The 25963-nt window shown below is 46.2% G+C and overlaps 1 protein-coding gene across 5 annotated transcripts in view; it reads left to right on the top strand.

The window, feature by feature from the left end:
• The window catches only part of NEK1 (NIMA related kinase 1), an 800483-nt gene that overhangs the window by 608941 nt on the left and 165579 nt on the right, over window positions 1-25963 (top strand). For all 5 annotated transcript variants that reach the window (XM_069244156.1, XM_069244192.1, XM_069244183.1 and 2 more), the window contains 2 exons: window positions 14102-14216; window positions 22819-22913. In XM_069244156.1, the coding sequence (XP_069100257.1) occupies window positions 14102-14216; window positions 22819-22913 (210 nt within the window). The remainder of the gene's footprint in view (window positions 1-14101; window positions 14217-22818; window positions 22914-25963) is intronic.

Raw genomic sequence — 25963 nt, 5'->3', positions numbered from 1 at the left:
GAGGACATTTTATGACAGTAGTGCCCTCTCTCTTGGACGCCTCCTACACCTGTTAGCGGTATTCGACTTTGTCAGCCACCATTCTCTCTAAATCATACTCTTTTTTTTTTGTATAATTCTGTTTATTATTATCAACATCAAAGCAGTGCAGCAAAAAATAAGCCAAAAAAACAATACACTGGCATACAATAATGTAGATAGATAAAGATATTGATCCTCCCTCCCACAATCATCTATATGTTTCCCATAATTTCTTCCCACAACCATCCCATGGTTCCCAGTGAAATAAGATAATCAGCATATAAATCTATACCAATCTTAGTAATTGCTCTATAGGGGTTGCCTCTGTATTCGTTCTAATTTACCCATGTCTTTGCCCGTTTTTGGGGGCATCCCCTCCCTTTGTACACCAGCTTTTCATCAAACATGCACCAATCCATGTAATTTTACCAATCTCTCAATTGCAGCCGTTGCTCACCCCCCCACCCCAAACTTGCAATGTTGCATTTGGCTACCATTAGTCCTAATGTGACCCACATTCGTTCCATGCAGGTCAAGTCTGATGTGTCCCATCCATTAAGGAGGCTCCAGGCTATGTCTGCATACAGGCCCTCATTATAACATTGGCGGTAAAAACTGCCTACCACCGCGGCAACGGCTGCCAAAAGACCGTCGCCGCAGCTACCATCCGTCCACCATAATATGACCTCAGCTGGATTTCCGCCACAAGAAGGGCGGAAATCCAGCTGTCGCCATACTGGCGGACGGTGGTAAGGTGGCACTGCTACCACCAACAGCGCCACACCTGTAGACCACCGCAAGCCATATTATGACAGATAATACGCCTGCGGTGTTCTGCTGGCGGTAGCAGCGCCCCGTCCCGTCTCCTGCCATAAGACCCCCCGGATAGAGGTAAGTCGGGTCTCCCACAGGGGAGGGGGGGGTGTTGTGTGTGTGTGTGTGTGCATGTATGTGTGAGTGTGCGTTAATGCGGTGTGTGTTTAGCATTGATTGCATGCGTGAATGTATGGAAGTGCAAGTGGGTTTATGTATGGAAGTGTGTGTGCATGTATGTATGGAAATCGGAATGCGTGTCTGCTTGTATGTTTTGAAGTGTGTGCGGATGTGTGTGTGAATGGATGAATGCATGCGTGTATGTATGTGTGAATGAGTGTGTCTGCGTGTGTGTGTGAATAGGGGGGCATGGATGTAGGGAGCTGTGTGGGGGTGTTTGGAGAGGTGGGGGCCTCCTATCAGTGAAAGGGAAGGAATTCCCTGTCACTGATAGGGCCTACCGCCATGGTTTGCATGGCATTGGGAACGCCATGAAAACCATTGCGGTAGGCAGGGTCATAATCCCGCCGGCAGCACAATGGCGGCCGCCGGGCTATAGATGGTTATCTTCAGCCCGGCGGCTGCTGCCGCCATGGTGGTCGAAGTGGTACATTGGCGGGTTGGCTTGAGCCAACCCGCCAATGTCATAATGTGGCTGTAAGTACCGCCAGCCTGTTGGCGGTACTACCGCCAGATTGATGTCGACCGCCAGGGTCATAATGACCCCCACAGGGTCATAATGACCCCCACAGTGTTAATAAGGATAATCATAGCCGTCCAATGTCATTTTAGCACAAGGAAATTCCATACAATAGGAAAAAACGTGCCTATCTGGCCACAGTGACTATAACATTGTTTATCTATGTCTCTGCCCATTTTTACCAAAATAGTACACGAGTACGAGTCTATGTAATATTGTGAGTGGCTCTAAACAGAATCTGGATCATTTGTCCCCCTCCTTGGGAAATGACAAAGCTTCTTGCCATTCATCATCTTCAAAACTTTCAAAATTCCGCCCATTGTGCCCTCAGATAGATCAGGGCATGAAGGGAGTTGTTAATTATTTTCTGATAAGTAAGGGAGATTGCTTAGCGGGGCATGTAAGGGACAAGTAGCCTATCTTGCAGTGGGGAGGCCTCTGTGAGTATCGTACCTGCTGGCAACGCCTTCTGTAAAGCATGAAGTATTTGTAAGTAACAGTAAGTTTTGGTAGGTGTCATCTGATTTTCATTATGCAGACCTTTGAAAGGGATAACTAACATCTGTACCCTGATGTCTCCCACCCTCACAGGCCATTGAGATCCCAGTTGTCAAAACCAGGTTGTGTCCCTAGAATACCTAGGCTCGCTGTGTCCCTCAAAGAGGGGGGGGGGGTGGCTTGCGTTATTTTATCTTTCCATCGAAATGCACGGAGAATCGTATGCCATATGTTTAGCATCACTGCTTTTGGGCCTTTAAAAGCTGTGTGTTGCATTCGGCCAGTAGGGTTTTAAGATGGTCCCACATGTGCATCACCTACTTATCCATCTGGTATCACAGCTCTGTCATTGGAAGATGTATCCAGTAATGCACCACAGTTGATTGCATGGTCCAGCAGTACTTCCGGATGTCAGGGAGTGCAAGGCCATCATTATACCAATCTCTTGTCAGTATTTGCATGGTGATTTTTGCAGGGCTGGCAGGACAACTCTCCAGGAAGGGGGTATAGTACGGACTTCTTCCAGATTATCGTGTAACCTGAGTAGGTGCTAAATTTTGGTGAGTACTTGCATAATCCTATCAAGTATAAGGGCTGGGTTGGAGACACTGGGCAGTATGTCGTGTGCGTAAAGTGAGATCTTATCTTACCATTCATCTGTCCATTGGAGCCCCCAAACCAGGGGGGTCCTGCCTGATTCAGGCAGCAAGGGGTTCCATACTAAAAGCAAATATTAGCGGTGAGAGTGGAGAACCCTGACAGGTGCCACGTTGGAGTCGAAATGTGGGGGATACACCTCTGTTGATTGTGACCTGAGCCAATGGTTCCGTATAAAGGTGTCTTATCCAGCTCAGATATCCCGGGATGAAGCCCAGCTTGTTCATCATCTCAAACATATAAGGCCACTCGACTGTGCCAATGGCCATCTTAGCATCTAATGAAAGCACAAGGGCTTCCTCCTATATAGATGCGGATTGGACCAAGACACCATGAAGACGCCACTGGTTATGGGCAGTATTCCTTACCAGCATAAAGCCTCATTGATCAGGGTGGATGAGGGTCGTGATCACTTGCACGAGGTGAGTATCTAGAAATGTTGTTAATGTTTTAACTTCAATAATGAGATTGGTTTATTAGAGGCACAATCTTCAGGCGGTTTACCATCCTTATGAATGACTACTCTATTGGCCAGCCTGTGCTCTTTGGGGAGGGATCCCAAGTCACGACTTTCCCTGAACATTCTTAGCCGATATGGGGCAATCTTTACAGCCTTTAGTTTATCAATTTTAACGGGAATCCGGTTGCAGCCCATTGTCTTGCCTGAGTTCAACTTGCGTATTATTTGCATTATTTCCTCTTGTGTGAGTTCTTCTTCTAAAAATACTCTGTTCTCATCTGACTCGGAAGGTGTAAGTTAGCAAGTAATTCTCTGGAGTCTCCTGCCATAGCAGCTGCGGTCAGGGAATACAGTCGGGCGTAGTAAGTGGAAAAGGCATTTGCTACCTCCTGACTCCCCTTCACTTGCTCACCAGTGTCTGTATTTCTCTGACCTATCGATTCACCCTTTTGTGTTTGTCAAACCATGCCAGGAGTTTCCCAGCTCTGTTCCCCACTTCGTAAAGAAGGTGCTGGGTTGCTCTGTAAGTAGTCTTGACTGCATTGGATGCTACATCTCTATACTCCCTTTGCTTCAGGCTTAGTGTGTGTTGAATGCCCTGCTCTGTCTCAGTAGTAAGCTCAGGTGTTCCATGATCAACGATAGTCCCTGTCCCTTTATGACAGATTTTTATGCTTCCAAGAGGGTCTGCGCACCGAATCTTTGGTTTTGATAAAATATTGGTCAGTAGTCTCACAACGACCATCTCGTATGTGTGGTATTTTGAGCTACCAGAGATTGAGTGTTATACTGCAGTGATGTCACCGATCTAGTAGGCCGTACACTACCCATATTGGAAAATTGTCTGACGTTCCTCTAGCTAAATGCAGACATCACTGAAGTAGGGGGTGAAGTGTGCTAGAGTAAGGGTATAATCATTGTGGGAAAGTCTCCTGTGTGCCCCTGAATGAAATGTGTATTGTTTTGTTTGGTTGTGGAATCGCCATACATCCATGAGACTAAGCGCCGACAAAAAGTGAGCTAGTGGATGGCAGGACATCCCCATCATTCTCGCGGTAAACAATTGGTTTTATCATGGAGTGCTATGTTAAAATTACCACCCAATAGCAGTATGCCTTCTGGAAGGCAGAGAAGCAGTGCAGTTAGATCAGGGATGTATTTTCATGTTTCATCGTGGGGGAACATATACAGAAATTATATTGATCGGTTTATCCTCCCACTTACCAGATATCGCTACATATCTGCCCTGGTGGTCCAGCCATATGTGCTAGACTGTAAGTGGAAGTGTTTTTCATACTAAGATACCTGCCCCCCTCTTGAGCCAGTGGTGTACCCTGCATGGGCTGTCATTTTCTATCCCCATTACGGACTATTTCTGTGGAGCCTTTCTCGATCTACTGTAAGACAAACATGCATTTAATTTTACCTCCTGTTCCGTTTACATTCCAGGAAAGCAATTTAACAGCTGATTCCATCACTGAGTTGGTCATGTGCGTAAGGAAATGCCTCCTTGGCATGGTTACCCCCTGACTTTTTGCCTTTGCTGATGCCAAGTTATGATTTGAAAGTGTGCTGAGGCCTGCTAACCAGGCCCCAGCACCAGTGTTCTTTCCCTAAACCTGTACCTTTGTTTCCACAATTGGCACACCCTGGCATCCAGGTAAGTCCCTTGTAACTGGTACCCCTGGTACCAAGGGCCCTGATGCCAGGGAAGGTCTCTAAGGGCTGCAGCATGTCTGATGCCACCCTGGGGACCCCTCACTCAGCACAGACACACTGCTTGCCAGCTTGTGTGTGCTGGTGGGGAGAAAATGACTAAGTTGACATGGCACTCCCCTCAGGGTGCCATGCCAACCTCACACTGCCTGTGGCATAGATAAGTCACCCCTCTAGCAGGCCTTACAGCCCTAATGCAGGGTGCATTATACCATAGATGAAGGCATAGGTGCATGAGCACTATGCCTCTACAGTGCCTAAGCAAAACCTTAGACATTGTAAGTGCAGGGTAGCCATAAGAGTATATGGTCTGGGAGTCTGTCATACACAAACTCCACAGCACCATAATGGCTACACTGAAAACTGGGAAGTTTGGTATCAAACTTCTCAGCACAATAAATGCACACTGATGCCAGTGTACATTTTATTGTAAAATACACCCCAGAGGCCATCTTAGAGATTCCTCCTGAAAACATACCCGACTTCCAGTGTGGGCTGACTAGTTTTGCCAACCTTCCACACACCAGACATGTTGCTGGCCACATGGGGAGAGTGCCTTTGTCACTCTGTGGCTAGTAACAAAGCCTGTACGGGGAGGAGGTGCTTCTCACCTCCCCCTGCAGGAACTGTAACACCTGGCGGTGAGCCTCAAAGGCTCACCCCCTTTGTTACAGCACCACAGGGCACTCCAGCTAGTGGAGATGCCTGCCCCCTTCGGCCACGGCCCCACTTTTGGCGGCAAGGCCGGAGGAGATAATGAGAAAAACAAGGAGGAGTCACTGGCCAGTCAGGACAACCCCTAAGGTGTCCTGAGCTGAGGTGACTCTGACTTTTAGAAATCCTCCATCTTGCAGATGGAGGATTCCCCCAATAGGATTAGGGATGTGCCCCCCTCCTCTCAGGGAGGAGGCACAAAGAGGGTGTAGCCACCCTTAGGGCTAGTAGTCATTGGCTACTAACTCCCCAGACCTAAACACACCCCTAAATTGAGTATTTAGGGGTCCCCAGAACCAAGCAAGAGAGATTCCTGCAACCTGAAGATGAAGAAGGACTGCTGACCTGAAAGCCCTGCAGAGAAGACGGAGACACCAACTGCTTTGGCCCCAGCCCTACCGGCCTGTCTCCCCACTTCAAGAAAAACTGCACCAGCGACGCGTCCCCCAGGGTCCAGCGACCTCTGACACCTGAGAGGACTACCCTGCATCTAAAAGGACCATGAACTCCCGAGGACAGCGGCTCTGCTCCAAAGAAGAAACAACTTTGCAACAAAGAAACAAACTTTAAAGGACTGCACGTTTCCCGCCGGAAGCGTGAGACTTTCCACTCTGCACCCAACGCCCCTGGCTCGACCTGCAGGGAACCAACACTACAGGGAGGACTCCCCGGCGACTGCGACCCTGTGAGTAGCCAGAGTTGATCCCCCTGAGCCCCCACAGCAACGCCTGCAGAGGGAATCCAGAGGCTCCCCCTGACCGCGAGTGCCTGTTTCTAAGAACCCGACGCCTGGTAAAGACACTGCACCCGCAGCCCCCAGGACCGGAAGGATCCAACCTCCAGTGCAGAAGCAACCCCCAGGTGGCCCTCTCCCTTGCCCAGGTGGTGGCTACCCCGAGGAGCATAATAACAGAACATAAACAGCAACGAAAATCCCAATTTGAACCCTCCACCCTGCCTCCCTGCATGGCAGACCTAGAACTATCTGCTGCACCAAGTCTGCAGAGCGCCTGTTGCTCCAAAAACATTATACAAACTGTGGGTGTCAATAACCAATGCCAAATGATCATCCAGCCTCCCCTCCCCATAGACAGAATTTTTTTACCACAGTTGCATTTCATTGCTGCATTAACTCTTCACACCCATATCTTTTGTAGTTCAGTATTGGGTGTATGGGGAGCTAGTAGCACATGTAGAACAGTTAAGTCCCAAGGCGCAAAAGGATTGTATTGAGATTGGAAACAGTCTTCTTTGGGGCCCCTTCAGTGAGGATGTTTGTTGTATTGGATCAGGATGCCTGTTCTGACGAGGTGTTAGAACTCTGAAGTGACGCTTCAGATTTATCCTGTGTTCTTTTCACGTCGTCTCTGTAACGATCAAGGTCGTGATTTAAGGCTTCTTACAGTCCTCCAGCAGGGAAAACCATTGAGTATTTTATCTCTTGTTCTGTCAGGGCCTTCTTGACTTGTAGAAAACTGAGTCACAGTTTTTGAACTTTTAGTGTAAAATCTGGAAAATAAAGTATTGACAGCATTTTCATAAGTAATTGGCGGAGCACTGTGCGCTGTTTGCATTATGATGTCACAGTAGTTGAAGATACGTGCTAATATAGGGAGAAGGATGTGCACCCGGTTTGGCTGGGGTGCCAGGGATCTGGTGGCCCGTTCCACCCAAAAATATTTTGAAAGGCCCCTAGGTTGCAACATCTTGAGTATGAGGTCTTCCACAAAAAGGTCCCCTGCCGGTCCTTCTGATAGTTCAGGGACCCCAATAATACAAACATTATTGCATCTTAAGCGGCCTTCGAATTCGTACACTCAGTCCTAAAAAGCTTTTGTGACCGCACGTAGCTCACTGACCTGGGGTTTAAGAGTCATATTGTCTGCTTTGAGAGTGGTGATTGAGTCCTCCACTTCCATCATCCTAGCACTCATATTGCGGAGATCCATCCTGACCAGCGTGACTTCTGTTGATACTGTGTCAATTTTGTACTCCAAGGAGGTGGGGACCTCCTGAATTGTATCCATAATGTTGTTGAGCGTAAGAGGCTCTTCTTCCGGGTGTAATCCAAAAAGGGCTGCAATTTCTGGGCCCCGGCTGTAGCAGCGGAGTCTTTAAGTATTGCATAATTTTCCAGTTTGGTTTGGTGCGTATTACTAGTCCACCTAGTCCTTTACCACTAGTCATTGTCTCCTGGTAAAGGTGATTGACGATCAGTTGCTAAGTGCAGTAGAGGCTGCAGCTGGGGCCCAAACAAATCAGTGTGCCGTCACTCTTATTCTGCTGATTTTCATGCTGTGTTTTGCCCCCTAACTATGTAGCAGAGGATTTTGGGGGGGGGGGGGGTGGGGGGGGGGTGAAGACGGGTGCATCTTTCAGCCGCACCCTCACACTTGATTCCCGTCCCAATGCAAGGGCGTGGCCCCTCTCTGTCTCGCAGGCCGCACCTCTATGTTCAGTGTGGGACCACTCTTGAGCCCAACAAATAGCTCCTCCGGAACCCCACGTGCCACAACCTTTATATATCAGGCTTAGGTGCACAAGGGGTTGGATGGTGAGACTGATTTATGGGAATTAGGCCTGTGGACAGTGGGAGCCACTTTAGAAAGCTGCCATCTTCCACTGCAGCTGGCCACGCACAGTAAACCATAACTCTAGGATGAATTTGGCATATCCAAACACTGTCCTATCTCCTTTTTCTCTGATAGACACCAGTTTGACCAGATTGATTCCTGAAGATCACCACCTCTTCCAGTCATGTGTGGCATCTACAAATTTTCGTAGATGTTCCTGTTGTGTTAGCCCTAAGTGATTGGTGTCATACCCAGTCACTTCTCTAGTACCCAAAAGTAAAAAAACGTTTTTGAGAAAAGGAGAACTAGCAGATGTCTGTTACTCTGTACGTACTAAGGTTCTTCTAGAACGGAGTGTTAGGAGTTAAGTGTGTGAGAGTGCCTTTCATCTATAAGCAGTATAAATAGATAAAGCTTCTCCCTATACCTGGAAATCAGAACGCGTGCACCGACTCCTTTGCAGAGGCTGGTGCTGAAGACCTGGTTCAGGTTCTCATGGACACCACCACTGCCATGCAGTATGACAAAAGGTGGGATGAGGTCTGGGCCCTGGCCCTCGAGGTGCTTCCCCTCTGGAGTTGACTGGAGCATCAGGGCATTTCCCTTGTTGTGAACTACCTGGTGGGATCTTTGAGTGCCAGAGTGTAGGAGCTCCACTGATGGTGCCTGGTGTATCATGAATGTTGGTTATACTCCAAGGAGCTATGGGGAGATCCCTGGCTAGGCATTTTCTCCACTGAAGAGAATGTGTGATGTCAAAACTTTTGTGTGCTATATTTTTACAAGAAGGCTCTCTAAAGGAGAATCATTCGATAGAGCGGAGCACAGGACTCTTGTACGCCTTTTTGCCACTACATCTCCTGCCCCAAATTCTGTAGCAGATCAGGAATTACAGGTCTAAAGTCATCCTAGTGGCTACGGGTTGGGCAAGGAGAGTGTGTTGTCCAGAACTTCTGGTCATGACCATCTGTCCTCCAATGATCCTACCGCTTTGGGAGGACCTCCTGTCACAGCAGCTCTGCAGGCTCTTTCACCCAAACCTGCACAATCTGCATTTCCATGTTGGAGACTGAATAGCAGCAGTTAACTAGGTTTGATCTTCCTCACGAAGTTGTGGATGTTATCCTGGCGGCCAAGCATCCTTCAATCAATCAATCAGTTTTTATAAAGCACAACTACTCACCCGTGAGGGTCTCAAGGCACTGGTTGTGGGCCTGGGCCTTATTCGAAGAGCCATGTTTTTAGGTTCTTCCTGAAGATGGTGAGTGATGGGCTTTGTCTGAGGTGCGTGGACAGTTTATACCAGCTCTTAGCTGTGAGTTATGCAAAAGATCTTTCTCCGGCTGTGCTTTTCTGGATGCATCGGATGGTAGCCAGCACCTGCTGGGTGGAGCGGAGGGGTCTGGTGGGGTCATGGAAGTTAGGCTGGTCCGATGTTGTGAAGAGCCTTGTAGGTGTGGATGAGTAGTTGGACGTTGATTTGCTTCTCCACTGGGAGCCATTGGAGGGTCCTCAGGTTTGGGGAGATGTGTTCCTGGTTTTCCGGATGCGTGGGATGGTAGCTAGCGCCTGCTAGATGGAGCGGAAGGGTCTGGTGGGGTTGTGGAAGGAGATGAGATGGTTCAGGTAGACCGGTCCAGTGTTGTGAAGGGCCTTGTAGGTGTGGATGAGAAGTTTGAAGTTGAGTCACTTCTCCTCTGGGAGCAAATGGAGGATCCTCAGGTTTTGGGAGATGTGTTCCTATTGGGGAAGGTTCAGGATGAGTCTGGCGGCAGCATCCTTCCACAAAGATCGTCTATGCTGGACTCTGGGACAACGTTGTAGCCTGGTATGGCATCTGCAATTCTGATCCATTGCAGGCCAAACTGTTGGATGTTTTATTATTTGTTTTATCTCTGGCCCACGAAGAACTTTCATTGGTCACTGTCAAAGGTTAGGTTGGGCCTTTCTGCTTTTTTACATTTATTGGACCAACAGTACCTGTTCATCTGTTGTGATGAGATTTATTTTAAATCTTTGACCCATTTATTAACTCCAATACCTTTTGTGATGCTACAGTGGGATCTTAGTTTGGTTCTTACTTTCCTCATGTGCATGCCATTAAAACCCAGGCACAGCTGTCCTTTACATCTCCTGACTTTGAGGACTGTGTTTCTGGTAGCGTTGACCTTGCCTCGTCGAGTAAGCGAACTCCAGCTCTCTATGTGGGCACCTCATACCACCTCATATGAAAGAGACATCTACTTGCAGATTCCTTACCTTAGAATTACTCCCAGGCATCAGTCTGGATCATGAAATCTTTCTTGAGCAGCTGCCCTGCGTGCCGTTAGGTGGCATTGATCGACTTCGTGTTGCTGTCAGCAGCCCCGGTTATTGCGTTGCAGGTCCTATATAGGTGCCACCCTGGTGTGCTGTGTGAGTCTTTGGAAGTGATCAGCAAAAAGAAACACATGCCCCTCTTCCCACCCCCCCACAAGAGTTAGCTATTCAGTATGTTCATTGGGCCAAGTCTATGTGTGCCCCTGTGACACGAAGTACAGGAGAAGCTTCATAGGGATCTCAGTGCCTCTGTCTAAGGAGGCGGATCAGGGCGAGGAAGAAAGCGTCTCTTTGTCAGTCATGTAACTCAGCTTAGGGTGTATTGTGGCCAGGCATTCCTCTCATCGACCTCATAGGAGCATTAGGTTCTGGATCCCCGAGGCCATCTATCAGAGCCTCCCAAGCTCGCGCCATATCCAGTGTGCCTATCCCACATTTGGCCTCTCTCATCAATGTCCTACTCTCGCAGTCTGCCCATTTTCCTAACTTCTAGTGCCAAACGGTGATTCAGGGCCCCTTTAGGAACTTCCAGTTCCTTGTGATCTCTCTTTTGGCCAAAATGAAAGCCAGGTATTGGAATTTGCTTGTGGCCTTAGTTTTGGATGTATGAGGGAACAAACTCAGGAGGCAATGGCCAAGAGTCTTGGTAACCTCTCTTTCGATGATCGTCACAAGTGTCCTAGGGGCCTCACCCCAGTAGGGCTAGAGTGATGGACAGGACCAAAGCATGTGCAGTAGATCTGCCCTTACCGCTCCGCATCTTGGGCTGGCCTCTTTCTGTAGATGAAAATATCTATGAATGCTTTCTGGGGTAAGGTATGCCCGATGCAGGACATAAAAGTTAATTAATTTGAAGCGGGCGTTTTGTGAGATTCTTGGGATCCAATTGAGGATTGTGCCCCAATCTTTCTTTGGCAAGGTGACACCCAGGTCCTCCTTCCAGCCGGCTCTCAACCGCTCCGAGGGGCGAGGTAGGTCTGTTCCTATAACCCTTTACAGACAAAGAACAGCTTTAATTGTGCCAGAGGAGAGGACCATGTAGTTACAGCATTGGTTTGTATTTGGTTCTGCCATGCTCTCTCCCTAGTGCTTGTGGAGCGCTGTCGTTACTGCTCTATGAAGCAGAAAGTGGCCCTATGGGAGTTCAAACTCTGCCCGGAGGTCCTCGAACAGCATCATTTCTGCCATCTGATAGAGGTCTCCAATAGTGGTTGCCCCTGCAGTCACCCAGTTCCCTAGCCCCCGCCACCCCTAAGTACTTCTGTGTGGTAATTCTGCCAGCATGGTGATGGGTAATTCCAGCGTTATATGGGACTCTGCTGTTTTTTGTTTTTTTTTGTAAACAGTGGTATCAGCACCTAGAAATCACTTGTAGCTCCTGTGTGTCTGCAGTCGAGGAATGTCGTATGCGTATTAGGATTTTGATAAGATCCAGGAGTTCCAGAACAGGAGTCCACAGGGTTTTGCCCAGAGTGCGCCTACCTACTAGTCACTGCACAAACCTGGCCTTTTGCGACTTTTAGTCAAAGTTGCAGGTGGATGATCAACTCTTTCTTGGTTATGTGGGTGCGAAGAAAGTTTAACTGTGCAGAAGCGAACTATCTCCAGATGGCCCGTCCTGTACATTAAGATGAACTACGCACTGGCCAAAAAGCAGCCCCCAGAGGGTTTGTGTGCTCATTCTTCCCGAGCAAAAGTTATGACCAATGTGTTAGCACACAGTTCCAGTCTTGACATCGGTCAGATGGCAACGCAGGTGTCTCTGCACACGTTTACTATACACTACTGCCTGGACAGTCATGTCCGAAGAGATGGGGACTTTTCCTTTTGGTCCTGCAGGACTTTCTAGTACAAGTAGTTCTAACTTGCAGACCCACCTCCGGGGATGGTATTGTTTGGGTATCTATTTTAAGGGAAGGAATCTGCAACTTACTTACCTTTGATAATACCTTATCTGGTATGGACAATATGTAGTTGCAGATTCATTACCCACCCACCCAACCTCCCTGCTCTGCGAAGTGATTTCTATGGGTCATGGACTTCTCTTTCAGGGTCCTAGTTCTGATGCACCAGTGGTCAGTGTTGCTTATGGCTCTGCGCTTCTGCTGTGGAGAGTCGTGAACAGAAACTGATGTCAGCGTGCTGGGTTGGTGCCCATATAGGACCCAAGACGTAATATCCGGTGTGGAAGGCGCTGACCGCGGTTGTGGAGATGATCAACACCACCTAACGGCGTGCAGAGTACTGCTCTTAAAAATCTCCAGATCCAGTCTGATGCTTGGGGGAAATTCTAAGGTAAGGAATCTGCAACTAGATATTGTCTGTAACAGATAAGTTGTTACTGAAGGTAAGTAACTTGACCTTTCCAGGCAAAGTGGTACTGTAGACCAAGGCAGCCTTTTTGCTTAAAATTGGGACAGCTTTTCTCGTTGAACAATCCATTCTCTTCCCAACTTTTGTCCCGCTTCACCCCTAGAAAGACACTCCATCGGCTGGACACTAAAAGAGCTTTGAGTTTGCACATCAATTGCCCTGAAGACCATCGAGTTGACAGTCAGCTCTTTGTGGGTGTTTTTGGAGCAAAGAAAGGAAAGACATTGCAGAAAAGGACTCTTAAAGGACTCTGTCGGGATGGGTAGTTCTCTGCATTATGATCTGCTAACCACTGGTTAAGAAGCAGCCTCAGGATGGATTACGGGCCCACTCTAGGGCTGAGGCTGCTACCACTGCGCTGGCAAATAGAGTGCCTGTCCTGTCAGCTTGTTACATTGGCATCTGTACATATATTAACTCAGCACTACTGCTTTGACAGCCAGGTTTAGTGGGAAGGGCATTTTTCTCATTCAGTCCTGCAGGAGTTTTTGATTAGAGCCATTTTACAGACCCACCGCCTTGGAAGGTACTGCTTTGGTAACTAAGGCTTAGGAAGCTGCGGTTGAAAATACCAATCAAAAGAAGTTGATACCTACCTTTGTTAATTATCTTTCTGTTAAATATTCTATCTAAGTACAGATTCCTCACTGCCCTCCCGCCTTTATGTTCTGTGGAATGGTCTCCTTCCCAATCTAAAAAGACCCCAATCTATGATTCTGCACAGTGTATTGTTGATCGTTGTTGCGCTCCTTTGTTCGAGGATGCAGACAGAGTCTGTAAAGAAACTGACGTCAACACACAGGAGTGACGCTTGTATGCGGCTCCATTCGCCAGTTCCGGGGCGGAACAAAGTTGGTGCAGCGGCGTGTGATGCTACCTACCAGTGCAGAGACAATTCTGTTTAAATCTTCCCAATCCATTCTTGCCTGTGGAGATATCATGAAGGTAAGGAATCTGTGTTTAGATAGGGAATCCACCGGGAAGAGCGTTACTGAAAATAAATAACATGTTCTTCCACCTCATACTGTAGCAGTGGGCAAAAGTTCCCCCCATTCATAATTCCATAATGGAAGGTGTGATCTCAGTTGTGTGTAACTAGTGTTGTGAGCGCCTGGGTTGTATTTATTCCCAGGCCCTTTCCACTGTGCCTTTTTTAATCAGTAATTAAGCAATCACAATGAAAGCCTTAATGAGGTAGTGTTATGACAGTCTTCAGATCCCTAATTCTGCTCATTAAATAACTTTTTCTTTTTTTAGTGGAAGATCCAGAGGATTTAGAAACTGAAATGTTGGGAGAAAATAAAGTGGATAAAAGCAGTATATGTCCAGTTAAAGTGGTTCAAGTTTGGGATAAAGAATTTAAAGCAGCAAGGTAGAGTCAAGATGCATACATTACTGAATAGATGATTGACCTGCTATCCTGTTGTGTTTAAGTTGGTATTCATGTTTTTTTTTATTTTAAATAATGTAAATGCACTCCTATGTTACTACTTTGGTTAATGTGCATTTTCTAAGTATTGTCTGTCTATTTTATCAGATGTTTACAGCTCCATGTAACAATAAAACCTGAAAGCAAGCAAATGCTGGAAACTACAAGCCCCTCAATGAAACATCACAACTTTCAGTGTCCAGTAGTTTATGCTCTGTAAGCTGTAGTGCATGTACTTTGAGAGTCTTTGGGGTGGAACGTGTTTGATTGAAACAACTGTATGTAGCCGAGGGATCAGTTTCCATCCAAGAAGCAGGATGAAAATAAATCTGGTATTCCAGGTTGGGAAGTGAGGAATCCAAGATAAACTAATTGGATTATGCTGCGTGCTGTCTTGTTTGAGATAGCATTAACGTACAGACCGAAATCATCTATTGCAAATCATTAGAATAGTTTTGTGGAATATTTTATGTGGAAACCTTCAGGGTTCCACGTTCAGCTGCCAAATGAGCACCATCTCATTCAATGCAGACACTGATAGTAATAGTGATTTTATGTTTTTAAACATACCGCAACCAGCCACTGTTGTTGATATACATTCATTAACCCAGGCTCTTAGTAGTGGACAGGTTTATTCCTCTTCTTGAACAGATGTTAGCAAAGCACACAGTATGGCACAGGGAGAATAAAATGATATTATATTGCAGTGTCTTCCCTACTCAAATCTTCAGTTACATTTAACTGTTATAAAAACTGAATGCCGAACTAGAAACTACTGTTCGGTTAGTCAAAACGTACCATTTGAATAGGAATCCAAAAAGTAAATTCTTGGGTTAGATAAGTGACGAGGGCATGAAATTTCACATTTGAGGACTCTTCACGCAGACTTTTTACCCTCTCCTGATAACAAGACAAATTAAGAGCATATTTTTCTAATGAGCTTGACTGGTGCTAATTCCAAAAGACCGCTGTAATATATTCTATGTCTCCTACAGATGTGGAGACACCCCAACGTATTAACAGTGCTGCCATCCCTATACCTCTGTAGTGCAGTGTTTTAAACTGTTGTACATGTTATTTTTATGTTGTTCTTTTTTTTCTGCACCCAGATTGAAAAGGACATTTTCATGTTTCGAGGCTTATGGGGAGTGCAAATACATATTTCCATGATGTATGCCTGTTTGGGGAGTTAGTCATGCCAACCAAACCTTTGTGGTGTTTTAGGGCAATGAAGTACCTACTGTAGGTCCCTGCCTAATAAGGAAGCAAATGCAGTGATTGATTGATTCATGGAAATGCGACTCTTAATGAGATCATCATTGAAAAACATGTAGACAAACAGATCTAGATCTCGGAGCAAATCCTGGTCATCGTGACATAAGCATTTTTCTAAAAAGAGCTCTTCTAGACCAGGAGACCAAACTGTAATCAGCCTTGAAACATGAGAAAAATGTGTAGGATACTTCTGCCTGCAGGTTACTCATCTTTACCTACCCTTTTTATTGGCCATAACAGATCCAACAAACTTTCAAACCATGCTGACTGAGTACCTCACCGGAAGTGACGGAATGGAACTGCATTAAAATGCACTCCTGCATGCAGAAGTCAGTTACTTTATTTAAACACCCTTCACCACAGATCGTCAAGTCTTCCAATTACTCAAACTAAATGTTTACACTTTTCTAGGGAGCAAGCCACCAAAAACGAAAGTATTCAAGCTGGGTCAAAATTGTAGTAAACAAATGTTGGTCACGGGCCCGCATGAGGCATGCCTGTGGTGCTTGGGCTCCAGTGACGATTCAGAGTTGTCTGACAAGTGTGCCCTTATGCACCCGAAGATGGTTTGGGACCAGGAGACAGAACTGTGCAGCATAAGTCACTCTTCCACTCCAATTCACGAGCCTGATTGCAGTTCTACTCATAAAGTTGCTTCCATGAAAAGTGAACTTCATGGTTTAAGTTTTCTGGTAAGTCCATATCAAAGCCTAAACATAATCTCAAGAAAACAAAGTGTACTCAACACCATCCGTGCCATTAGTAAGAAGGCACAAGAGTGTCAAGCTAAAGATCACACTACTCCGATTTCCTTGAGTCTGAACCAATGCTGCAATCGGTTCTGGCACACCCAGAATTTAGCAGGCTGTCAATGACAAAGCAGCTAATAGCAATCTTCCAAGAGGTTATGCTGCAGGTCTTAGGTGCGATTCCCACAACAAGAAAAATGGATGGAATGTTGGAATTAATCTCAGCCACTGGCAATCGCTCAGACCGCATCTCAATCCATCATTTTTCTCACTTTTGACCCAGCCATATGCAAATCAGTCTTGACCCTGTTCCTCATGGGGAGCAGTCTAGCCCGAATTGCCAGCTCAGGTGCTCCCTGAACTGGACCACAAGCAACCTAGGACCGGTTTCGCCCTAGTTAGGGCTCTTGAGCAGGGTGTAGCTTGGTTGGTTTGCATATGACTGGATCCAAACAGAGGTGACATGGTAGGCAAAACATGATGGATTTGGATGTGACCTGATCGATCACCAGTGGTTGACATTAATTCAAGCTTTCCATCCATCACTTTGGCTTTTGATAATCAAAGTGTTACATATATGCCCAGATGTCGGTCTTGTGCTCACTGTGCCACTGGAATCAAGCTATACCTGGCTGATAATCCCATAATAGGGGCAAAACCGGTCCTGGGTTGCATTTATACCAGTTCCGAGATGCCCTGCCTAGCAGCTCGGGCTGGACTGTTCTCATGAAGAGCATAGTCAAGGCTGATTTCCATATGACTGGGTCTAAATTGAGGTGGCATGGTGCGTAAAAAATGATAGTTTGGGATGTGGCCCTGAGCGATTGCCAGTGTTTGAGATTAATTTAAACATTCTATCCATTCATTTGTTTTTTTTATGCTCTTTTGTGCGATTCTGGCTCACTCTGGTGCACCTTTAGGTCTCACAGAACCACAAGGGTCTCCAGTCAGACTTCTACCAGTGGCTCTGCTCCCATGTATTTGCTATTCTGGGGCCCACTACCTAGCATGTGACAACTCCAACACTGACGCATTGAGGTCCTCACTGTTTCCTTCTGTGCTGGCACTGACTCCACCATTTCAGGTTAGCGCCTCAATCCTAATGCTAGTCCCTGACCTTGAACTGATATCGGCCCATTCAAGGATTGTAGGAAGCTGGCCTAGTGTGTGGTGGGTACCTAAGATACTTACACCTTATACCAGGTCCAGGTATACCCTCTTAGTGAAGTGTAGGCAGTGACTAGAAGCCAGGCTTTCTAGAGGTAGTGGTGGATGAGCAGCTGAGGCTTATCCCGGAGACATGCAAAGCTCATGCAATACCACTGTAGTCACACAGCACTTACACACATGAAAGAAACCACACAGTGTTACAAAAATAAAGGTACTTTATTTAAGTGACAGAAACCCCAAAATACTAAAAAGGCAATACTCCCTTAAGAGATAAGTAAACACACTAAATATGTACACCAGTAATCAGAAATAGGCATAGAAAAGGTTAGAAAATAGTGCAAGTGTAGATAACCAATAGTGACCCTATGGGGAGCCCAACCCATATACTAAAAAAATGGAATGCGAACACAGGACCCCCACCTAGGTAAGTAGAATGCGTAGAGGGGAGCTGGGGGTACTAGAAAACCACAGAGGTAAGTAATACAATTCTTCTCCCAGCGACCAGGAAAGCAGGAGTAAATTACTGGCCCAACCGCCCAAAAGGAAGAAAAAGAAGAAAAGAAGACATCCAGACAAGATTGCAAGAAACCACCAGTGAATTCCTGGAGAAGAAGACCTGTGGAGAGAGGGGACCAAGTCCAGAAGTGTTAGTGAAGTCCAGGAGGAGTAGGAGCTACTACCTATCGAGCTGTACTTGCAGGAGTTGGTCGACGGTGAGGAAGAACAGGTCAGCACTGCAGCCCTGGAGCCATAGAAGAATTCCTGATGGATGCAGAAGATATCCCACGCTGTAGTGAAAATTGCAGATGGGTGTTGGTGCAGGAATTCCCCCAACAAGCCTTGGCGAAGGCAAATTTGCGGTTAGTGGAAAAGTGGTGCTGCCGGGGACCAGCAAACCCCAGGAGGACTCAACCCAGGAGTGGGAGTCACAGGGGACCCTCAGCATTGCAGAGAGTCCACAGTAGCAGATGCAGCCTCCACAGGACGAGGACACAGAAGTTGCAGAAGGAGCCCATGCAGCACTACAGGAAGGGATCCCACATCGCACTACAGGAAGGGATCCCACACTGCAGGAGAAACGCAGAAAGGGCTGCGCGTCGCAGGAGCGAGTGCTGGAGACTTGAGCTACACGTCGCCTGAAGATCCCCTGGAGGAGATGCAAACAAGCCTTGGCACCTGCAAGAGACGCAATGCACGGGGCTGCTGTCCTGCGTGGGAAGGCAAGGGCTTACCTCCACCAAAGTTGGACAGCCGGCATAGAAGACCAAGAGGACTTCTCCGGACTGCCACCCATGATGCTGGTTCCACGTAGCAGCTCAAGATGAGGGGAGAGACACGCAGCCGGTCCTCTTTACAACAGGTACCTGCAGATGCAGGAGAGTGACTCCTTCACTTCAAGGGAGATTCCTTCTTCTTCTTCTTGTGCAGGCTTAAGAGTTGCTGTCTTCTGACATGCACAGCTGGGGAAATGTTGCAAAGCTGGCAGGAGCCGTGGATACAAAGTTGCAGATGAGTCTTTTTGGATTGCAGCGTTGTCGGTTCCTGGAGGGTCCAGTCGCAGTTCCAATGGCCAGAAGTCAAAGTGGAGGTTGCAGAGGAATCCTGCTGGGGTCTTGAAAGCCGAATCTGATGACCCACCTAAGAGAGAGACCCTAAATAGCCCTGAAAGGGGGATTGGTCACCTACCCAGGTAAGCACCTGTAAGGAGGGGGCTCTGACGTCACCTGCCTGGCCTGGCCACTCAAATGCTCCCAGAGTTCCCTGCCAACCTTGGAAACAAGATGGCAGAACCCAGGGACCCTCTGGAGGAGCTCTGAGCACCAGCCCTGGGATGGTGATGGACAGGGGAGTGGTCACTCCCCTTCCCATTGTCCTATTTCATGCCAGAGCAGGGGGGGCCGTGAACTGGTGTGGACTGGTTTATGCAGGGAGGGCACCAAATGGACCCTTCAAAGCATACCAGTGGCTTGGGGAGGCTACCCCTCCCAAGCCAATCACACCTATTTCCAAAGGGAGAGGGTGTTACCTCCCTCTCCCAAAGGAAATCCTTTGTTCTGGCTTCCTGATCTTGATTAGATCAAGCAGCAGGAGGGCAGAAACCTGTCTGAGGGGTGGCAGCAGCTTGGGCTGTAAGACTGGTGGTATCAATGCTGCGGGTCCTCTAAGGAGCCCCCCAGAGTGTATGGAATCATACTTCCAATACTTGCAGCAGTATTGGGGTATGATTCCGACATGTTTGATACCAAACACGCCAAGGTTCGGAGTTACCATTATGTAGCTGGACATAGGTAGTGACCTATGTCTAGTACACGTGTAAAATGGGGTCCCAGCACTCACAAAGTCCAGGAAAATGGATCTGGAGTTTGTTTGGGCACCTATGCTAGTGCACACAGAGGTACCTGCACTCTGGGCTGAGAGGGCCTACCATAGGGGTGACTTGTAGTGACCTGGTGCAGTGACCTGTAGTGAAAACGGGTGCAAGCACCCATTTCACGCAGACTGCAATGGCAGGCCTGCAGAACCCTTTGCATGGGCTCCCTATGGGTGGCAGAATAACTGCTGCAGCCTGTAGGGATCCTCTGGTACCCCAATGCCCTGGGTACCTAGGTACCAAATAATAGGGACTTACATAGTGGGACCAGTATGCCAGTTTTGGGAAGAAAAACAGTACCGTTCACAAGCTACAAGGGAGAGAGCATAATCACTGGGGTCCTGGATAGCAGGATCCCAGTGAACACAGCCAAACACACTGACAATAGGCAGAAAATGGGGGTAACCATGCCAAGAAAGAGGGCACTTTCCTACAAGGATAAAGTTGCACTATGAAATTACAAACGTGTAACCAGTAATCATTCAACCACATCCAAATACCGGATCTCTGTCCTGATGTTGGTAGCGACAGAGAATTCACTGTATTTTGGCTATGAAGCGGAGCTTCTGCCAGAAACACTCTGTGCTCAGAACACTGATAATGATGAGGAAGGGGACAGACTCAAGCCCCCCACCCCCCTTTTACACTAACGATCCATTGTATGTTGATCTACAAAATGTCAGTGGGCTATACACTTTTTCTGAAATGGAGCTTCCTTCACCTGAACCACCAGTTGGAAATGCTTCATTCACTTTGGTGGTTAGGAGAGGAGTCAAGGCACTAAAGTTGCAGTTGTCTACTATAGAGATGAAAACAAATTTCTAATGAATACTTCTAACCACAGGTTCCTCGCCTTGTGGATACTCCCATCTACCAGTCTGGATCCAGAGATTTTTTCCTCAGCGATTCCCTTGCACATTGGTAGGTTGCTGTTCTGCTTTGCTTTAAGCTAAGAGGAAACGATGCCAAGGAATGCAGAACTCTTTTGTGTAATGAATTTATTAAGGCACTTCCCAGATATCAAATGAAAGTGCACGAAAATATGAACATAAGCATTTCACTTGAATGCAGTGAAACACGTGTAGATGCCAAAGTACTCAAAGCAGTTAAACAATAACAGACAGAAAATGTGCAATACATCCACAATGGATGTAGGCAGTGAATATATATATATATATATATATATATATGCATAGTCCAGCTAGATAATTAAGAATTAAAATGCATCACCATGGGGGTTGAATTCTTCTTCCTTGCCAACATCAAGCCGAGGATCCCTGGATGGCTGAGGCAGGAGGTCTTCCCAAGATGGGACCCTGAACTGTGCGTCCATGTTCAGGTGAGCTCCTGCCTCAGTGCTAAGTGTCCCCATCTTATATACCTTAAACAAACGAAAGAGGAAGATTCTGGCAATCTTCCTCTCCCTTCGGTTGTGAAATTCAAGTGCTGGCTGTACTCGGTCTGCGTCGTAAACACGCATAGGAAACTGGCTCTTCCCCAATGCGCTTTCCAGAGACAGAGAAGCTGTACTTTTCCTTGATGAAAACATTCCCAGGCTGAGACTCTCCTATCACATCTACCTTCCACATCCTCCATGTTATTTTCCTGCACGGTGTAATCCTGGCGCAAACTCGTTCTATGTGGAAAACAAGCTTGGTGTGGAAAAATCCTCCGCCACTGATGTGACGGCACCTGAAGCTAAGCACAAAGTAAAGTTAGTGGTCAAGATGGAGTGGTTGGTCAAATACTGATAGCATTACAGTTAATTAGTGCTGCTACGTGGCGGCTCCATCCTGCACATTGTGTGACCTTAAGGCCCGTACATAGCCACCACCTCCGCACGCTGATATCAGTTCCTTTCTTCACATGTCTCTTGACGCAGATCCGGAGCTCACTTCCTCACTCTCTTGATTCTGTTAGAGCCTGACCGAAAGTTCTCTCAACATTTTTTCTGGTGTGCAAGGGACTCGTCCCCTCCAAAACAGATAGGTTTCAACCCATTTAAGGAGTGCCACAAAAAACGCATACAGTGCTGCAGTCACTCCATACAACGGCAATGGATACTAGCTTGTTAGATGGATTGCCAAAGCATTGCTGACCAATACTCAGATTCCCATTGGGGTATTACAGCAGAGAGCTGCATAATTTTAAATGGGACAGCTCTCTCTCTAACCCATTCACAGTCTGTACACTGCTGACACATCAGTTCACATGGCCATCCGCCAGGCCACTGTACATTGGTGGATGTCTGCAAACATTCAGAAATTAAACCCAGCAAAGACTGGAGCTATTAAGACTAACACATTCTCTTCTCTATGGCATGCCTTTGATTGGCTTTTGATGGTGGGCACATGTTCTGGTTCTGCCAAGACAGTACAAAATCTTTGCATGTTACTGTATGAAAAGTTCACTGACAGTAACGATTTCCTGAAGATTTTGCTGTGTTTTTATTTCCTCAAGTCAAAGTAGTTCATTATTCAGTTCTATTCAGCCGGGCTGGAAGCTGGAAAAAAAAGATGGGAATGTATTTCCCCAATGCTTTACCAGTTAAAATCTTTAATGACCGCCCAAAAGTGGTCTATTTCTATACCTCCTGTCTCATGCTTTGTCTTTTAGTTGGTTCTTTCTATCCCACCCTTTGACACTCTGAAATATTTTGCAGATGTCTGCTTCACAGAGAATATTCACCAAATAAAGTTGATGTGGTCATGCTCTAGAACTCACATTCCAGTCTCCATCTCCAACCCTCACTGACTGTTTTCAGAAAACAACTATAAACATGGATTTCACCTCAGTAGTCTTTTATCTTTATTCATTGCTCTTCAGGAAACTTGTTTGAGTTCTTTAGTGCCAGAATCCTTGGTTTCAGTCTCACCTACTTTTTCCTTTAACATAACATTACTCTTTTGTAATACATTAATTTTGAAAGGATGTTTTTTACCCTATTAAGGTTCTCATGTTTTGTGTTATTTCCTGTTAGCCCAACAGATGGTTCTACCGGTGTAGAAGAACAGAAAAAAGATGCTGAAAAGGAAGGCATTCAAAGTGATCAACTGCAGCATGAAGCTGAGACAGGTCTGTGGATTCTCACAATTCACTCTACCACAATTATTTTTACTTTCCAACTCTACCCATATTTATTCTGTTAATTGATGCCTTCTTTTTTCAATAGAAGAAAGATATCAGAGGATGCAATTTGTTGTCATTTTTTTTAACCCAGTCAAAGTACGTTTGTCTGTTTTTCCTCTGTTATCTTCTACTTTAGAAGTTCAAGTATGGTCAAAGAGAGTTTAAAATTCTTCTTTAAACACATAAATTTGGTACTCAAGTATTGGATTTAATAAATATTTATGGGAAATTATCAGGTCAAAAGATAAACTTGAGCAAATCAGTGGTGTTACCCTTTAATTTCAATTGGAAGTGATTGGACTAGATGGGGGACATTGGAACCTCTTTGGCATAACCCAGCATTGAAAATGGGCAACAGATGTCTATAAGTCCTTGATGTCAGCAAGTATTTGTTTGATCGAGGATATGTGACCGCATAACTCTTTAGTCTCTGAATTTCGGACTTATAAATATAAAATGAAAATTGTGAAATGTACAAGGCTTCATTATTTCTGCAACTTTATGTTATCTCATTCCATATCTACTATTTCCTTTGACTTACTTCTTAAACTTACCTCCTGCCATATTATTAAAAATAATTTGTTTGTGACATGCACATTAATAGCACACTTTGCATTATCAGGAAATGTCAATTTCAAACCAAACTTTTCTCAAAGCAAATTTTTGAGCCTGGATGAAAGATTTTGGTCCCATTTCCACAATTTCTTAATGGCCTGCAATTTTGTAAAACTATTAACCTTTAAATTCTTTGTGCAACATCTAATCCTCAGATTATAATGGAATGTAGTCCAAATGGCTTAATTCTCGGGTCAAATGGTATGGTCCTGATATATGATTACGAACCTTTGGTTTATGTTAGCTATTTAAAGTTTGACCGCTGTAGGACATTCAGCAAAAATTGTTGCATGTTCCTTCCACCCTATTTAGATTACATAGCTGGCATTATACTCTGAATAGTGCACCCCGGACAGCTGCCAATTGTTGGCGCGAGTGCTGCATTTCCCAAACACCAAATAACCCCTGTAGTTATTAGTTGAGAACCAAACTGATACCCCCAGAGTGTTCTATTTCCCTTCATTCAAAATAAATAAAGCACATGGTCAATAACAAGGGCAGTATTGTGCTTTTTTGGTTGCTTAAAAATGATCCTGAAACACTGCAGATCAAATCACTCTACTTCTGTGGATGACTGCCTCAATGTATGATTTTCAGGGTTGAAATCCAGTGTGAATCATGTTTAGTATTTCTCTGTTTCTCATGCTCTCCACTCCTCTCCTTTTATATTACATTTGTGTGTTGGTCTTTCCAGCTATCAATGGAGATCTTTTTTAAAAACCTGTTTTAGACACTTTTTATCTCATTTTATTTTGTATTAAGTTAATGTTTTTTAATAATGGTGAGACATTGTTTGTGCCTTCTTTTTGATAGTTTGTAGCATTTTGTGATAATCTTTGTAGTAAAATGAATAATTACTTTAAAAAAAAAAAAAAAAAAGATAAAGCATATTTTGACTCTGTAGGAAGTTGGCTCTGTTTGTACTATTTCAAAGTAAGAAATAGCATGCTCAGAGTCCAAGGGTTCCCCTTAGAGGTAAGATAGTGGCAAAAAGAGATAATTCTAATGCTCTATTTTGTGGTAGTGTGGTCGAGCAGTAGGCTTATCAGAGGGTAGTGTTAAGCATTTGTTGTACACACACAGGCAATAAATGAGGAACACACACTCAAAGACAATTCCAGGCCAATAGGTTTTTATATAGAACAATATATTTTCTTAATGTATTTTAAGAACCACAGGTTTAAGATTTACAAACAATACTTTAAATGAAAGGTATTTCACTCAGGTATCTTAGGAACTTTGAATCATCACAACAGCATGTACAGTTTTGGCAAAAATGGCAATAAGCTATTTTAAAAGTGGACACAGTGCAAAAATCAACAGTTCCTGGGGGAGGTAAAAAGGCAACCCCAAAGTTACCACACCAGCAGCTCAGGGCCGGTCAGGTGCAGAGGTCAAAGTGGTGCCCAAAACACATAGGCTTCAATGGCAATAGGGGTGCCCCGGTTCCAGTCTGCCAGCAAGTAAGTACCCGTGACTTCGGAAGGCAGACCAGGGGGGTTTAGTAGGGCACCGGGGGGGACACAAGCAGGCACAGAAAGTACACCCTCAGCGGCACAGGGGCGGCCGGGTGCAGAGTGCAAACAGGCATTGGGTTTGCAATAGGATTCAATGGGGAGACCCGGGGGTCTCTTCAACGATGCAGGCAGGCAAAGGGGGGCTCCTCGGGGTAGCCACCACCTGGGCTAGGAAGAGGGCCGCCTGGGGGTCGCTCCTGCACTGGAGTTAGGTTCCTTCAGGTCCTGGGGGCTGCGGGTGCAGTGTGATTTCCAGGCGTCGGGTTCCTTGAAGCAGGCAGTCGCTGACAGGGGCAGCCTCTGGATTCCCTCTTCAGGCGTCGCTGTGGTGGCTCAGGGGGGTCAACTCTGGCTACTCACAGGCTGGCAGTCGCCAGGGTGTCCTTCCTGTAGTGTTGGTTTTCCGCAGGTCGAGCCGGGGGCGTTCGGTGCAGAGTGGAAAGTCTCACGCTTCCGGTGGGAAACGTGTGGTCTTTAAAAGTTGCTTCTTTGTTGCAAAGTTGCAGTCTTGGTTGAACTGGGCCGCTGTCCTCGGGAGTTTCTTGGTCCTTTTAGATGCAGGGTAGTCCTCTGAGGCTTCAGAGTTTGCTGGACCCTGGGGGACGCGTCGCTGTTGCAGTTTTTCTCGAAGTGGGGAGACAGGCCGGTAGGGCTGGGGCCAAAGCAGTTGGTGTCTCCGTCTTCTCTGCAGGGCTTCAGGTCAGCAGTCCTTCTTCGTCTTCAGGTTGCAGGAATCTATCTTCCAAGGTTCTGGGGTGCCCTAAATACTCAATTTATGGGTGTGTTTAGGTCTGGTAGGTTAGTAGCCAATGGCTACTAGCCCTGAGGGTGGCTACACCCTCTTTGTGCCTCCTCCCGGTGGGG

This window comes from Pleurodeles waltl, chromosome 1_2 (assembly GCF_031143425.1).
Source record: "Pleurodeles waltl isolate 20211129_DDA chromosome 1_2, aPleWal1.hap1.20221129, whole genome shotgun sequence".
Lineage (NCBI taxonomy): Eukaryota > Metazoa > Chordata > Amphibia > Caudata > Salamandridae > Pleurodeles > Pleurodeles waltl.
The sequence above is the reverse complement of the archived record's forward strand: the minus strand, read 5'-3'. Positions and strand labels throughout refer to the sequence as shown.